Raw genomic sequence first — 17,133 nt, 5'->3', positions numbered from 1 at the left:
TATAGAAAGTCATAACTCTACCATCTTAAAATAATTATTGTCAACATTGGGGTGCCTATTGTCTGTGATTAATTATATATCAAAGCAACTGTTGATATAAATGAGTGGGAGCATAAATTACATATCACTTTGTACCTGATTTTTTTCATTTAAGATATAGCTGAATAGGGCTGCATTACTGCTTTCCTCCCTCAGCAGCTTGCATGGTATTTCCTAGCACCATTTCTAAACTGCAGAAAGGAAGCTGTTCTAGTTGTCTAAATCCTGTGTCCTAAGCGTGCTGCGCCTTCGGCAACAGATGCCCACCTCCAACTCCTGAGAGGCAGCCAAGGGGCTACACCAACGACTCAAGAGGGGGTTTCTTGTGACTGGGACTGGATGTTTTTCAGTCTATGGTGCTTGTCTGGGATCATTGTCAGCCCAAGAGGTTTAATTTGTGTGTGTGTCCATGCGCGCGTGGTGTTATTTGTCCCTTGTCCCACCTTCTCTGTACTGATTGGCCTTCTTTCTCCCCAGTTGTAGCCCCTCCCACTTTCCATTCCTCATTGTATACCACCTCTATATTGCTATTCCCCACCCAACCCCAACCCTTGCCGCTACCTGCCTACAGTACTAGCTTGGTTTCCATGGTTACTCCACAGTGTCTACTCACATCTGAGGATCTGGAGCTGGGAACCACAGATGAGAGAACACATTTGGCACTGGTCTTTCTAGGTCCAGGATACCCCATTCAATATGAGCTATTCTAGGTCCATCCATTTACCTGTAAATTTCAGGATCTAACTTTTCTCGATAACTGAATATTACTCCATTTAGTACATATGGCGTTTTCATTGTCCATTCATCTGTTGAAGGACATCTTTTTTTTCCCCCATATCTAGCTCTTGTGAGCAGAGTTGGCAATGAACACTGTTGAGCAAAATGTCTATGACATAGGATGTTGAGTCCTTTGGGCATAAGACAAGGAATGATACAGATGGGTCACATGGAGGGTTTATTTTTACTTCTTTTTTTTTTTTTGAGAGTTCTCCATAATTATTTCCAGAGTGGCAGCACCAATTTGAATTCCCGCCAACAGTGAATGAAAGTTCCTATATTTCCACGACCTTGTCAGCAAAACAACCAGTGGATCCTAGCCATTCTGGTTTTGCTTCTTTGCTTGTTCGTTCAGTTGGTTCGTTGAGATTTTGTGTTTGTTGTTGTTGTTTTGAGTTAGGGCTTCTTTGTGCAGCCCTGGCTGTCCTGGGACTGGCTCTGTAGATGAGGCTGGCCTTGATCTCACAGAGATCTGCCTGCCTCTGCCTTTTGAGTGCTGGGGTCAGAGGTGTGCACCACCACCACCTGGCTCAATCCTAGCCATTCTGACTGGGGTGAAATGGAGTCTCAAAGTCGTTTTAATTTGAATTCCCTTTATTGCTAATGATGACTAATACTTACTGAGGTATTTCTTAGCCATTTTTATTTCCTCTGTTGAGAACTCTGTTTAGCTCTCTAGCACATACTCTAGAATTGGGTCATCTGTTTTCCTGACTGTTTTCTGAGTTCTTTGTGTATTGTGGATATTAATCGACTGTCAGATGTGTGGCTGACACATTTTCTCCTGCTCTGGGGACTGGTTGTTTCTTTAGCTGTACAGAAGCTCTTTAGTTTTGCGAGGTCCCAGTCGTCAATCACTGGCCTTAATTCCTAGGCAAAAGGACATATTTGCTCTGTTTATAACTTTGAATACTCAAAACACTTTTGATGGCCTGTTAGGTTTAGTTTTTGTTACAGTGAATATATCCAGAACTAACAAGTGACACCAAGTGACAGTTCTCATTCACTGTTGCCACCATTAATTATAATGCCTTGTGACATCCTACTGTCTTCTGTTGCTATCTGGCTTTTTTTTTTTTTGGTTCTTTTTTTCAGAGCTGGGGACCGAACCCAGGGCCTTGCGCTTCCTAGGCAAGCGCTCTACCACTGAGCTAAATCCCCAACCCCGCTATTTAGCTTTTTATCATCACTGTCTCTCAGTGACAGGAGTACTGTCCCTTTGTGCCTGTGGTGCTAGGCAACATTGTGGCGACTGTGTAGTTATATCTTTGGTTATATGGAACAAGACTGACTTTTTTAATATTTGGGACAACTAATCTCTTCCGAGGGTGTCTTTGCTCTACCTGATCCCTGGAAAACAGGCATCGGTGACGGCAAATCCTCTAAGACAGACGGTACCCACCTTTCCTTACACTGTGACCCATGTCATGGTGACCCCCAACCATGAAACTGTTTCCATTGCTTCATAGCTGTAATTTTGCTACTGTTATGAATCATAATGTAAAGATATCTGATGTTTGACCCCACCCCCCAAAGGGTTTCCATCCACAGGCTGAGAATTACTGCTCTAGGATGTAAGTCAAGTTTCAGAACACCCAAATACTGTTGCCTTTCTCTATTCTTCTAGAATTCCAGTCTCTGGGCAATGACTTGTACTCTATGGTCACAAGAAATGGCTTTTCGATAGAGATTCCAACACACAAACTAGCCAAGAGAAAGAGCCGCTAATGTGTCATGGGATTAACAGTGGGGCTATTTATAACGGTCAGGCCTAAACCTTCTCCATCTGCTACCTTGACTGCCTTCTGTTAAAACAAAAGAAAACAAACAAACAGAACCAAATATGTAGTGTAACAAGCAGTGGGACCAGTTCTTTGGGGATTATTATTTAAAGGTGCTGGCCCTGTCTGTAGATAGCCACTTCCTGGAGCAGAACGTGTGTAAGAATCAAACAAGCCCCCTTTGTTCCTGGGGGCTTGTCGAAATCTTAGGATCATCTACAAACGTTCGTTTTGCACAGGATTTTCTAGGCGGGTATTTTTCTTGTTGCAGCAAAAAGGCCATCAAGAGGAACAAATGCAAGGGCAGACTCCTAACTGGAAGGGTGCATCTTAAAGCATTTTTAAAAAGTAACAGTTTCTTATGTATGTTTGGAGTCAGCTGGCCGTACATGTTAGGGATGAAGGGATGCTCAACAGAGCATGCTTGATGAGCCTGAACTCCCTGATGGCAATGGACTTAAATACCGGAAGATGCAAAGCCAGCCTCTGACAGCTTGCTATCTGCTAATCTCTGCCCGCCCGCTCTCAGATTCTTAATTGAAATCTTAATTCCCAAGGCAGAGGGATATAAAAGTGAAAATTGGGGGAGAGTAATACATGAGGGCAGAACATCTCTGAATGAGGTTGGTGTCCCTACGGAGGAGCCCCGATGGGAAAGTGGGTGGGGTTCTGGAGGAGTTGGGCACCTGAGTGTTTCTCTCAGTTGCAACAATTGAATCATTTCACAGGAGCTGTGTCTTTATGGAATGTTGAGGAGCTTGACAGGGGATGGGATGTGTGACAGCGTAGGACTCACACTGGATTCAGATACTGGCTACAGAGTTCCTAAGGCAGGCAGCTCATCTGAGTTTTCTAAGTTCTAACTTTCTCATCTGTAAAATAAAAGCAGTGTCCAGGCACCCCAGCAAGCCACCGAGAGCCTCAAATGATCCTTGCTGGAAGTCTTTGTGCTTATATGTGGGTGTATTTATAAACACCCACATGAGGACCTTGCATTAGTTTGATTATTGGCAGCGAAAGGGATGAGAATCTGTAAGGGAAGGACTGCAGGTGACAGAACAGTATCTGGACATTCTATAGGGTCTATGACAGGCTGAAGAAAGGGGTCAAAGGTATGCATGCCCTAGTTCTGAAATCTATGAACAGAAATCCAGGTGTTCTGCCTTGCAACAGGAAATTTAGAGAATAATTTTTATTATTTCTAAAATTGCATACATGAGACACATACACACAGAGGAGACAGACAGACAGACACACACACACAGAAAGAGAGAGAGAGAGAGAGAGAGAGAGAAAACAGGTGTCAGCAGATGCCAGAGGTGACAAGTGTCCCTGGAGCTGGGGTTGCAGGCAGTGTGAACCACTTGGCATGGTGCTGGGAACTGAACCAGGTTCTTTGTAAGAGAAGTCAGTGCTCTTAACCACAGAGCCATCTCTCCAGGCCCCCCACAGGAATTTCAGAATCAGCTTATTTTAAACAGCAGTTGAAATTTTTTTTAAATTTTGATTGCAGCAAATCTACACATAAATGGGGGTGGGTGGCATTTTAACAATATTAAATTCACTGATTGCATGCAGTGTGAACTTTTCCATTTGTACAGGTCTGTCATTACAGCAATCTTTTATACATTTCACTACACAGATCTTGCATTTTGTCCGGTTTATCTCTGAGTACTTTGTATTCATAATGCCATTTAAACAATATTGCTTTCTGAAATTTCATTTTCCCACTGTTCGCTGTTAGTACACAGAAATACAACCCATTTCCTTGTATATGAATCTTTAATCCTGCAACTTTGCTATAATTACTTTTTGGTTCTCATTTTAAATATATATTCCCCCAGCACTGCTTTCTCGGAATTTTGCTTCAATAAAACATAGATGAAGCCCAATAATCTACATTTTTAATGTAACCAGAGTTGAGACTGGTAATAAATTCTCTAAGGACATTAATTTGAGAAACATAAGAGAATTGTTAATTCTGTGAACTGACAGGGCAGAGTTAGCTACCTCAGATCAATCTTTCACTTCATATGTAAAGAGTAAATAAAGCAATTAAAAACAGATAAATGTACATTTTAGGGTTCATCTGAGTTCATAATAAAAGGAAGGACAATACCAAATATTAGAAATGAAGGAGAGAGATGCACCTAAGCCTAGTAACATAGCAACGTGAGCCTAAGATGGTCTGGTGATTTGCAGAGCAGACAGAACAGAAACTTGAACCAAGATTTTTCCATAGACCTAGAACTGTGGAAAATCTATCTCCAAAACCAACAGTAACTAAAAGAGCCTAGGAAGATTCTGCCCTCTCGCCTAGGATGAAGTTTTGAGGCCTGTTATGTAGCTAGCGGTCTGATGAGCGGAAGAGGCTCCTAGGAGACATCAAAGTCCCATGGACAGGCTCGCAATCCAAATATACACACCGTTAGATCGGCTGCAGAAGCTGAAGAAGCCTGACTGATGAACTAACAAAAATGCCCACCCGAAAGAGTGTGTTCAAAATCTCGTATCCTTGTTAAATGACAATATAACAATATATGACAATATAAACGTTTCTAACGGTCTGAGGAAACAGTCTAGTTCCTGAGGAAAATCAGTAGTTTCCACAAGCAACTCAAGAGGTACATAATAGAAAGTTCTTAGAGAAACCCTAGTGTGGCATTCCCAAAAGATTTGAAGGGGCGTATAAGAAATAGAAACCACAATGAAGGGAGAAGATATGGAAATAGGAAATTTATGATTTCTAAAAACTAAGGCAATGAAAACTTACAGTTGAGTAGATAAGTACACCAAGAATAGAGAAAGCTAAAGAAGTCATTAGTCAAGTAGAAGAAGTAACTTAGAATAAAATACTCTGAATAGAGGCTGACAAGGTGGCCCAGTGGGTAGAAACGATTGCTGTCAAGACTGATGGTCGGAGTTTGAGTCCCAGGACCCACATGGTGGAAGGAGAGAACTGACGCCAACTAGTTCTCTGACCGCCACCCATGTCCTGAGTGCACGTACACGAGCAGATACGTGTAATAAAAACATATAAATCAAGGAGAGACAAGGAGGTTGGAGAAGAGATTAGTTCTGGAGTGGTTTTGAGAAGTGAGAAGAAAGGGAAGCAGCCCTGAAGAGGCTGCTGATGAGAATTGCCCACGACTGAGAAGACGTGCACAGTCCGAAGGAAGCCAGCAAGCACCAGACACAGGGCTGCTGAAGGCAAAGCCACCCTTCACCAAAGTGGAACCACAGGGTACCGAAGTGCAAGGCAACTCTTAACACTAACCCGAAAGCCAAGAGAGATAAATGAAGCGTGCTCACACATGCACGCGCACGCACGCGCACACACACACACACACACACACACACACACACACACACACACACACACACACACAGAGAGAGAGAGAGAGAGAGAGGGAGGATAAATCCTTTCGTTAAAAAAAAGTGTGAAGGGGCTGGGGATTTAGCTCAGTGGTAGAGCGCTTACCTAGGAAGCGCAAGGCCCTGGGTTTGGTCCCCAGCTCCGAAAAAAAGAACCAAAAAAAAAAGTGTGAAGAGGAATCAGAACCCTATGCACTTACTTCTATGAACATGGAGACCTTTTAGGGTTTGAATGTAAAATGTCTCCCATAGACTCACAAGTTCAAAGACTTGGTCTCTACCTGGCAGAACTTTCTTTTTTTTTTTTTTTTTTTTTTTTGTGACTTTAGAACCCACAGGAAGTTCCCTGCTTGGGGAGCAGGCCTTGAGGGTTACACCATGGCCCCACTTCCAGCACAAGCATTTTTGCTTCCCACTCTGTTGAGATGTGCAGAGTCTTAGCAATACTCTCTCACTGTGTGAGTGCTGCAGCGTATTTCCTGTCATGAAGGACCGGGCCCTCTCTAACTGAGAGACAAACTAAGCCCTCCTCCCTTAAGTTGCTTCAGTCAAATATTTAACATCAGGATTAAAGAAACAAACTGCTACAGTATCTTAAAGCAAATGCAAACAAACAGAAAGGCAGCCAGGAAAGAACTTTTCTATCCACTTAACAAATGTTCCTTAGTGAGGTAGGACCGGGGGGTTTTGTCAGCTGCTTGAAAATAATAACCAGCAATCATCAACAGCCCTCCAAAGGACACAGAATTGCACGGAACCTACAGGAATGATAATATGGAATCACTACATAAACAGAGCCCCTCCTTGGCAACTGAATCTTTTAATAAATGACTAACAAAATAAAGAAGACTGACACACAGATGGGGAAAAATTACATTTTGGTCTACCCAGGATGAGAGATCTGCCAGGAGAATTTGAAAGCACAAAGGAAACAATGGATGAATACATCTCATGGTGTATTGTTTGGGAACCTCCCGGAGAGCAGCCAGCCCCCTGGAATGATGCCCAGCACAGTGTCCCTGCCGAGCTGGAGGAGGTCCCACCACCTGTGGCATGGGGGGCCACTGGCATGTTTCCAGGCTGTGTCTGAACACTGCCACCCTGCCAAACATTTCCTGCACACCCACTAAGTAGTCTGGTGTCCTGGATGCTGGTCTGCAGCGTGGAGAGGTGACATGTTCCCATCTGAATTCTTCATCCATTCTGCATTCGTCCTGGGGCCATGGCGAGAATCCCACCTCCATGTGCTAGGAAAACACCCAATCAAACTGCGTGCAGCCGCCCATTTGGGTGTACTTTTGTTTCAATCTTTTGCTCTTTCATTGAACATTTGTTGAACAGCCTTATGTTCTCAGTGCTTGCGGCATGGGCTCTAAACAGCACGATTCCCACACAGAAATTTCAAAACAACAGGAAGCCAAGACCATTTTGCTTAGGGATGAATAGAGATGTTAAGATTATACGGGAAAGCAGGAAAACCATTCCCATGATACGTAAGGTGGCAGGTGTGTTGAGAGGGGAGGCTAGCATAGTCTCCGGTTGGTGGCCCAAGGCCAGCCGGGAAGAGTGGCTTCACAGGTGTGGGAGAATGGTGGGGTTTGGGCAGCTGATGGGACTTGGGTGACTATGGACTCATTTATCCTTCCAGTTTAAGTAATCAGAGCACCTATGCTACCCTGTGCCACCCACAGATGAAACAACAGCACAGATACTGACGGTCGTAAAGGAAGAGACTCCTCGGCATAGGCCTCAGGGACATACATTCTCCCTGTGATGATATCTATGTAAATAGTAGGTTTAACTACGGTTATCAATAATGAGCTTATTAAAGAAGTAGAAAAACTCATAGAAGGCAGAGGGGGAGGGAGGCAGAATATTGATGGGCAGGTTAGGTAAACCAGTATCTTTACATGCTAAGAGACATAAGGTCCAGGGAACAAAACCACGAGGGTTTCATAGACAATTTAAGGCTGTAAGCAAAATTTATGAAATAAATACAATAAGAATGACAGCTTGTTGGGGTGAGATGGGGGCTCAGGGCTGCCAGTGAAGGGGGCATAAAGGAACTTTGAGGGGTGATGGGGGTTTTCTCTATCTTGATTTGGGTAGGGGGGTACCACTACTCAGGTTTGTCAAAGGACACAGAGAAAGGGTATGTAAATTATGACTCCATGAGAATAGTGAAGGAAAGAGAAGAGAAAGGTAAATTAAATGCACATCTCGCATATCGAGGACCAGAGAGAATTGGGTGAAGTTAGTAAAGGGGTGAACAGTAATTCAGAGTTAGCCAGGGTCCCCAAGACGCTGCTGAACACGCTGCTTGACAGAATTCTGGGACAGGAAGACTACCTATTGGCTTCATTATTTTGCTGTCTACCTATTTTTCTTATTGGCATTTTAAAAGAATTCTGAAAGTTCAAGACGACAGGTGTTGGATGTGGTGTCTCACATCTGTAATCCCAGCATTAGGGAGGCTGAGGTATGGGCTTTGAGAACTTGAGGCCTGTCTGGACTACACAGTGAGTTTCAGGTTTGCCCAGGACACGCAGTGAGAGACAGTCTTGCCAAACAGTGAATGAATCAACAGGTGGATAACAAAAACAGAAGAATCTCTCTAGAAGGACAAAAACGTCCTTGTCTCTTCCCTGTAGGTACTCTTTGCAGCAACACGTCCAGTCTAGATCATGTCATCGCTCTCTTGAGTCTCTCTTGGACAGTTCATCCTTCCTCCCTTGACTTCTTTGACATTGAAGTTTGTGACAACCCAGGCTGGGCCTTGCAATCTTTGCTTCACTTGGTTTGCCTGAAGCATCCTCTGGGTCAGGTCAGAGGATGTGGTAGACTGGTCCTGATGTTGTTGAAAGGACACTGCATCCTGTTAGGAGTGATCCTTGGGGGCCACCTGCTCTATAACTAATATGAGGTTTTCTGTGCTCCTCACTGTAAAACTGAGTTTCCTCCACTGTTTAACTGGTGTTTTGATGGATGACATTTTGAGACCACATAAGATCCTTCCTCACTTTCACTTTGCTCCATTACCTTCCACCCAAATTGGTTATTACTTCGAAGCTTTGCCACGGGGCAGACTTTAATGAAGTGGATTCAGAAATGCCTCTTTGGACATAGATCCTTCTATTGGTATCAGTATATGCTTTCCCACAATCTTATGCACACTCACACATGTACACATACTCATGCATACATATACATGCACATACACACATGAACACATGAACACATGCATTCATATGCACACGTGTGTATACATATACATGCACACACATATACACATGCATTCATATGCACATGTGTGTATACATATACAAGCACACACATACACATGCATACATATATAGACATGCATGTACACATATATACACACACATACATATATAGACATGCATGTATACACACACACGCACACGCACACGCGCGCACACACACACACACACACACACATGCGCGCGCCTGTATTCTGAGCACTTGGTTACCTGGTGACCACACAGAACCAGTCCATACCTGAGATGTCACAGTAAACCGTCTGCTGGTAGAGCCTGGCTTCTAGGGGGTTAAAGTACACAGTGATTTCAGCTGTTGAGTTAGGCCAGACATCGCCTTCCTGAGGCAAGAACAAGAAAGAAAGGCATTGTTTTCAGATGATAATATCATGAATTGTTCTCATATATTTAAGGAGTACCTGACGTTTTGACACGTGTATGAATAGCAAAATGGTCCTTAAGGAACATGAACAAGAAAGACACTGTTTTCAAATGATAATTTCATGCCTTCTTCCCCATATATTCCTGGGTCTATTCTTATGCGTTATCGGATGCAGGTGCAAAGACTCAGAGCCGTTTGACCAGCTTCTTCCCATTTGCCTATAATCACCCTCTGAGCCCTGGCACCTGCCTTTCTACTCGTGTTTGTATAAGCTCCCTTTTTTATAGCCTTCATATGCCTGAGAACATGAGCTATGGTCCTGGCCTTTCTGGGTCTAGCCTGATTCACTTAGCAATGTTGTTGCAGATGCCAGAGGACAATCCCCCGTCCCCGCCACACACGTTAGAGGGTTTCGCATGTATTTATCGTGTGCACACACACCCTTGCCACAACGTGGGTTTGAAGGTCAGAAGGAAGCCCAGAGTCAGTTCTCTCTTTCCACCATGTGGGTTCCAAGGATTACACTCAGGGTGTCAGGCTTGGCGGCAAGTGTCTTTACCCATTGAGCATCTTACCCACCCAAGAGCGTGTCCCTTTTAAGGGGCTGAACAATATTCCATTGTGTGTATATATCGTATTTCTTTCTTGATTCACCTGTGAAGGGCTCTAGCAGGCCTGAGCAAGGCACACGTGGCTGGCGGCAGGCATTTTCCTCCTGCACTTACCTCTCCCTTGTTAACCACAGGCTACAGCCCTAGAGCTAGCCCCCAAAGTCTATTCCTTTATTTGGCCACTTCCTCCTCCTGAGGCTGAACACTAAGGTCCAGCTATCAAAAGCCCCCTTTTTGGCCACCTTGATTAACATGCCCAATCAAAACAAACCAACTCATCCTAACAAAGGCTTCCCCTTTTCCCTTTATAAACTGTTACTTGCTTACGGACCATATCTGTCTCCTCTCTATCCATTCATCCTTCCAGGGCAAATGTCCCTTCTCCCTCCTCCCTCCCCTCTTCTCCCCCCTCCTCCTCCTCCCTCTTCCCCCCTCCCTCTCCCCCTCCCCCCTCCCTTGTTCCCTTCCCGTTCTCTCTTGTCCTCTGTCTCCTGTCTGTCTCTTGTTCCCTGCCTTTTGTTCCTCTGGGACAAATAGATCTCCTTTGAGAGAAGCTGGTCTTGGTGTGTCCTGTGCTAATGCAGGTCCTGTGTAACCTGTCCATGGACATTTGAGTTGTCCCACCAGTTGGCTGTTTAAATCCTGCTGCAGAGAGCATAGGACTGAGGCTGTGCAATGCTAAGTTCCATTCCTTTGGGTTATGTATGTAGCAAGAGGAGAGACTCTGGGTGACATAGTAGCTCTATTATAATTTCTTTGGGGACCTTATATTGTTTTCTGTGGTGACCGTACCAATTCACATTCTGCACATAAAGGCTGAAATCCTGGGACCCTGAAGGAAACACTTTTACAACCAACCCATGAGAAAACAGTTTTCCTCAGCAGATGTGGCTTACATGGTTTGCATGTAACTGTGCAACTTTTCAAGTGGCACAAAGTTTGGACAAGTTTAAAAGATAATGTCAGTGAGTTTATGAATATGGGGTGCATTAAAGAGGAAACCAGGAAGGATAGGTTTTTTTCTTCTTTAAAATGGAGTTTTACTATGTAGCCAAGGCTGGCTTCAAACTCACTGTCCTCCATCTCCATCCCTGAGATTGCAGGGGTGTGTCAGAGGAAATGGGGTAGCCAAGAAGGCAGGGAGCTTAGCCATTAGCGGGATGATTGCAATGAATATACACAAGAAGGGCTGTGCTTGTTACAAAAAGGGGGAGGCACAGGGACTGCAGAGAAATGAGTGCCTGGCTTCCTCAGCAGAGGCACTGCCTGCCTAGCTTCTGAGTGACAGCAACTAGAAACATCTCTACTCTATGGAGCCACAGCAGTGGCCCAAGGGAGGGTAATGTCCCACTCAGAGTGTTTCTGTCATTTTAACTCACACCCCCGAAAGCCATAGAAAGAAACCCAAGTTTTGCTACTATGTTGGAATAAGTCACCTACCAGAATTTACCTACTAGGGAAAAACTGGTTTAAAATACTGTACTGACCACATTATTCTGGTATTTCTTCACTAATCTCTCAGGCTGCAAGAGCTGTTCATTACACTGGATTCCAAGAGCCCCCTCCCCACCCCCACCAAGGTCTGGAAATGCTATGTATTCAGTAAGAGTTAGATGTTTGCTGACTGCCAGCCTTGGTGCTCCTTAGAAGGACAAGCTGAAAGGTTGAAGAGGCAGCGGGGAGAAAATGCGTGCCTTTTCCTGAGGTTTCGTAAATAGGGTGCTAAACACGTTTAGAAATCTATACACAGCTCAATAGAAAAGCAAGGCAAGACAACTTCATAAATAATCAGGCCCTGGTCTCAGACAGTCACCAAAGCATGGCGGGGCCAGTCTGGCTGGAGGGAGAAATACTCCTGGAAGAAAGGATGGGGGAAAGAACAAATGGCCAACATCATCCCCTCACAGAGGTAAGATCCTCCCTTCAACCCCGCCACCTGCAGGAAAGGCAGCGTGAGGCAAAGAGTGGAAAACAGGAAACTAGACCCAGTGTTGACTTACTCCTGAGAGCAATCGGTCTGATCTGTGACCTTCTCAGACAGTGTCCCTCCCGGCTTCAGAGTGAGGGGAGGACACCAAGGCTCTAAGAAGCAACAGTGAGGCCATGAAGGTCATGAAGTGGTTTTGCATCCCCGGCTGAGTTCAAGAGGAGAGAGGTAGGCACTCACCCCCCATCTCCAGTGCCCAAGCAGAGGTGGCGCTTGGTAGGTGCTTGGTAGTCAGAGAGTCAGCTGTCTCTACTCTGCTTGTGCCTCATGTAGTTATCATCAGACGTGGATTCATGTCTGAAGCCCCTTCCTGCCCTTTTGGTTGCATTTGGGACCCTCAAAACCATACCCATAGTGCCCAGAGAGGCCTCTGCGATCCCAAGAGGGACAGAAACATTCAAAGCGCCCTCACAGACTGAGTCGTTTCTAACGACTGAAGAGCTTTCTTTGCAAGACACTGAAACAAATATTTGTTTCCTTCTGACAAATGGCAAATGCGTGGCCCTTGGGTAGAGTTTAAAGGCAATGACGGTGTGTCTAGACCTAGAAAAGGTAACAGGCCAAGCAGATATGGCTCAGCCATTCAGCCGAGTCTTCAGCTAACTGAGGATATGCCAATTGACCCTTCCTAAGAATGACTGAGGATTTGGGCAACTAACTTGTTCCAACGCAGACTGGCCAAAGCACCGAGGGACATTCTGGATCCTGAGAGAATCCACACTAGAGAAATGTCAGTGAGTCATAAGAAGTGACTCCAAAGGATGACCTGCAAATCAGATTATCTCAGCACATGTGAAAAGAAGTCTTATTGGTCGGGGTAAGCAAGACCATCCTCACGGTCCCCAATCCACGGAGTCCAGGGAGTAGGCACAGACAAAGGGGCTGCACGGCCTAAGCCTCCAAGCACTTTTGAACCTGCTATGGTTCAATAAGTCCGCTGTGTGGAAGTGAAGGGTTGGGAACTGAGGCACAATTGAGAGGGAGTGGTCTGGCCCTCCCCCAGACAAAGGAGTACCAGCACCCAGGTAAGACTATGAGAGGGTTCTCTGGTGATAAGACGACAGCATAAGGAACCGGTCTATAGGGCTCAGACTGAATGGGGACCGGCGCTGGGGTGTTCTCATGCTGAGCCCGCAGCATCCACTGGTAACTTGAATGTTTTTGGGAACACGGGAGATAATCCAAGGACAAACGCTACCCTAAAGTCCTCTCCTGGGTCAGGGTGTGTGTCGGTGAGCTAACGGTTGTTCAGCTGTCACTGTCACAGTATAGTGGCTCCGTTTCCTCTCTCAGAGGGATGCTGGGTGGGGGTCATTGTCCACTTCCTTTCATCTGGTCATCACTGAAAAGTAAACCTCAAGTTCTTTCTAGCAAAGCGTTGGTTAAAGAACAACGCTGTGACATTTCCTAGCAAATCAAAGAACAAACCTTACGAACAGGCGATATGCCCAAAACGACCACACTGTGCTCCCTGCCTTTGAATCTTCTCACCTTACATCTTACCGACCCGGATGAAATTAACTCCTGCTTCACTTGTGCTCCTGGACATACCTTTCCTCTGTTTATTGCTCTGCTCTGACATTTCAGAAAAATCAAAACATTCAGGAATTTTCCCCACTGGCTCCAGAGCCAATATCCTGTCTCTAAGACTGGATTTGCCTCCTCACCCAGATCTCTGCTGCTCTGTTTTCCTTCTACCTCAAAAACTCTCTCGCCCTTCTCTGACCCTGCTCCCCACTCCTAACCCAAGTTCTGCTACTATTAGAGTATTAATACTATTTGATGTAATAATAATAATAACAATAATAATAATAATAATAAACAACTCAGCTGCCCTCAGTTCTACTGTAACCATCTCCCCCTTTCTCCAATGCTTTGTCTTTCCCAGCTCTATGGGGAGTAGAACAACTCTATTTCACTTATCAGTCAAAGAACTTACTAGAAGGATCCTTATGTCTAACGTTATATTGCTAATTGGCTAACGTTACATTATTATCCTTGGAGCTTTCCAGTTCCTTCTGAATAAGAACAACGAACCAAGGAACTTCACGGCTCGTGTTCAGCCTCTCGGATGCTATGAGCACGCAGGTCTGTGACAGGCGATAAATACAGGGAGAGAGGTGTCCTTAAAGGCTTTTTTTTTAAAGGAAAGCTTTCTTTTGGCTCACAGATAGAGGGTACAGTACATCATGGCGGGGACATCAGGAGCTTGAGGCGGCCGATCACATTGTGTCCATGGTCAGAGAGCAGAGAAGGATGGCTGCTGTCTAGCTTGTTTTCTCATGTTTATCCAGTCTGGTTTATGGAAAGGTGCAGCCCACATTTAGGATGGGTCTTCTAGCCTCCGTTAACTGATAGATGTTATCTAAAGTTGCTATAATTCTTTCATGCTGAATGTCCAGCACACACACAAAAATAAATAGTGCCAACAAAATCATTTCTCAAAAATCTTGCTAGGTGGGCGTTTAAAGCACAAAAGCACAAGAGTTATGCATGTGTTTAACATTCTTGACTGACCTGGAAGGCAGGACTCAATGTCCACAATATGAATTCCTCCGTTAAATAAAAGAATTGCTTTTTGATTCTCTGGTTACATGGGTAAGTGTGACCCACGCAGTCAGCTTTCCAGTCAGTCTCTAACTTGCAAAGGCAAGTGTGTCTAACTCAGAACCACAAGTTTGCCCATGTTTCCCGAGAGCCCAAGTTCTCACCACGAGTGTTCACAGTTCCTACCCTTATGTCACTCAGTCTTCACCTTTGTGAGGTCCTTTCAATGCCACATCAAAAACAGAGAACTGAGCTGGGTGGTGGTGGCACAGCCTTTAATTCCAGCACTCAGGAGGCAGAGGCAGGCAGATTTCTGTGAGTTTGAGGCTAACCTGATCTTCAGAGAAAGTTCTAGGGTAGCCAGGGGTTCACAGAGAAACCTGGTCTCAGAGAGAGGGGGGTGGAGCAGAGAGAGGGAGGGAGAAAAAGAAGGAGGGAAGGGAGGGAAGGAGATAGAAAGAAGGAAGGATAGATGGAGGGAGGGAGAGACTGAGGAGGGGGAGGGAGAAAGAGAGAGGGAGGAACAGATGGAGGGAGGAAGGGGAAAGGAGAGAGAGACAGAGAGAGAGAGAGATGGGGTGGTGGGGAACAAAGCTAGGAGTATATGGTATTTCCCCTGACTTCCTTTCACTCTCTGCAAGTCTAAAAGCAGGTTAGGGCCCACCTCTTTCACTATACCATGGACAGAGAAAGGACATTTAGAGTCACTACCACCGACACTCAGTCTTATCTGACACAATCTACCCTGGCAATCACCACTGTAAACACTGTGACCCTCTCCACCTATGCTTGGCTTCTCTGGAAGGGACTCAGAGCAGCTTCTTCTAGAGGACAAAGCCCACGTGAGCGTGTAAATGCTCCTGAGAGATGGACTAGGGGTCCTTACCAAGTTCCCCTGTGCTGAGTGAGGGTCAAAGCCCAGTCCCTTCAGAATAAGATATGGGAGCTCTGCATGAGGTGACTTCCTTCATGCTTGGCAGCATAAACACCTTCAACTATCCCATCGTTTGCTGTAGTTCTGGCAACTCTGGAAGCTGAACAATAAAGATCACTTGAGCCCATGAGTTTAAGAAAAGCTCTGGGGATTCCATTTCCCAAAATAAGGAAGCAAAAAGAAATTTTCTCAGAGAGAAGGCATGCTCTCAATGTCAAATGTCTGTTTAAGCATTAAAAAAAAAAAGAATTCATTTAAAAATTTTGTGTGTGTGCTTGCCTGTGTGTATGCACACATGCATGCAGATGTCCACACAGGCCACAAGGCGGCATCATATGTCCATGGAGGCCGGAGTTGCAGGGCTTTGTGCGCCGCTGAATATGGGGCTGGGAACTGAACTCTCCCTTCCTTTGCAAGAGCTGCAAGCTCATCTCCGCATGGAGCCATCTCTCCAACCCTCAGTGCCGAATTCCTACCACTGACCAATCTACCAACAAAATGCTATCATCTTTCCCATTACAGAAGACCCAACCAAGAGCAAAAGCTATGATGATGCTTGGTTCAAAGACCAATCGCCTCAATTGAATGGAACTCTGAAAAAAAAAAAAAGACAAGTAAACCATCCTCATTACTGTCAAGAGGAAAGACCAAATTGACTTGAGGCTGGCAAAAAGATTGACTGCCCAGTTCCTCCGGCTGGGACACAGTACTGAAAGCCAAGGAAAGTTGTGATGCTCAAAATAATGCCCACAAAGGCTGCTAAGAGGGAGCCCTGTGATCTGTCCATCACAAAATGCACTTTCTGTCTTGATTTGACCTTCAACCCAAATATGAAGAACTCCACGGGGTTCTCAGTGAGTGGAGGTGCCCATGTGTGATGTCCAAGCCTTTCTCTCTTTGCCAGAAAGGAAAGGTATTGACCAATTTAATGAGCAACCTAGCTGCTTCTAAGGCTTCCCTGGGCTTCCTTCCACCCACACTGGTCCTTCAGCACTAGAGTGAATGTTCTGGTACAGTGGCCAAAGAGTAGGCCTTAGAGCAAAGACCGGAAAGGAGAACCCTAATGAGTGAGGTAAAGGATGGCCAACCGAACTGACAGAGCCAGTCAAGGGCAGTTCCATCTCAGCACATCCACGTCCTTGGGCTCCTTCCTGGTGTCCATTTCCAAGGAGTCAGCGCCCACGTGTTTGCCTTGTGAGTCACAGCTAATGATTCGAGCAGAGGAAGGGCTATGCAGGACAAAACGCACTGCATCTTCTTGTCAGCCATCTGGACTTGCACCCCGCCTGGTTCTGCTGAGTTCACCCTCTATGCCAAGTGAGGAAAAGGGTCCAGTAAACTAAATTTGAGCCGTGCTCTCCAAGTCTGAATTGCTGGAGCAGCATGTTTCTCGGAGGCTTAAATAACATCGGGATGAGGGTT

At 45.3% G+C, this 17,133-nt stretch overlaps 1 protein-coding gene across 2 annotated transcripts in view; it reads right to left on the bottom strand.

Moving 5' to 3' along the window:
* Hydin (Hydin, axonemal central pair apparatus protein) overlaps positions 1-17,133 on the bottom strand; it is a 345,749-nt gene that overhangs the window by 226,636 nt on the left and 101,980 nt on the right. For both annotated transcript variants that reach the window (XM_087594210.1, NM_001427650.1), the window contains 1 exon segment: positions 9,492-9,591. In XM_087594210.1, the coding sequence (XP_087450336.1) occupies positions 9,492-9,591 (100 nt within the window).

This window comes from Rattus norvegicus, chromosome 19, assembly GCF_021556685.1.
Source record: "Rattus norvegicus strain SHRSP/BbbUtx chromosome 19, alternate assembly SHRSP_T2T, whole genome shotgun sequence".
In the NCBI taxonomy this organism is placed as follows: domain Eukaryota; kingdom Metazoa; phylum Chordata; class Mammalia; order Rodentia; family Muridae; genus Rattus; species Rattus norvegicus.
This window is presented reverse-complemented; position numbering and strand designations above follow the sequence as displayed.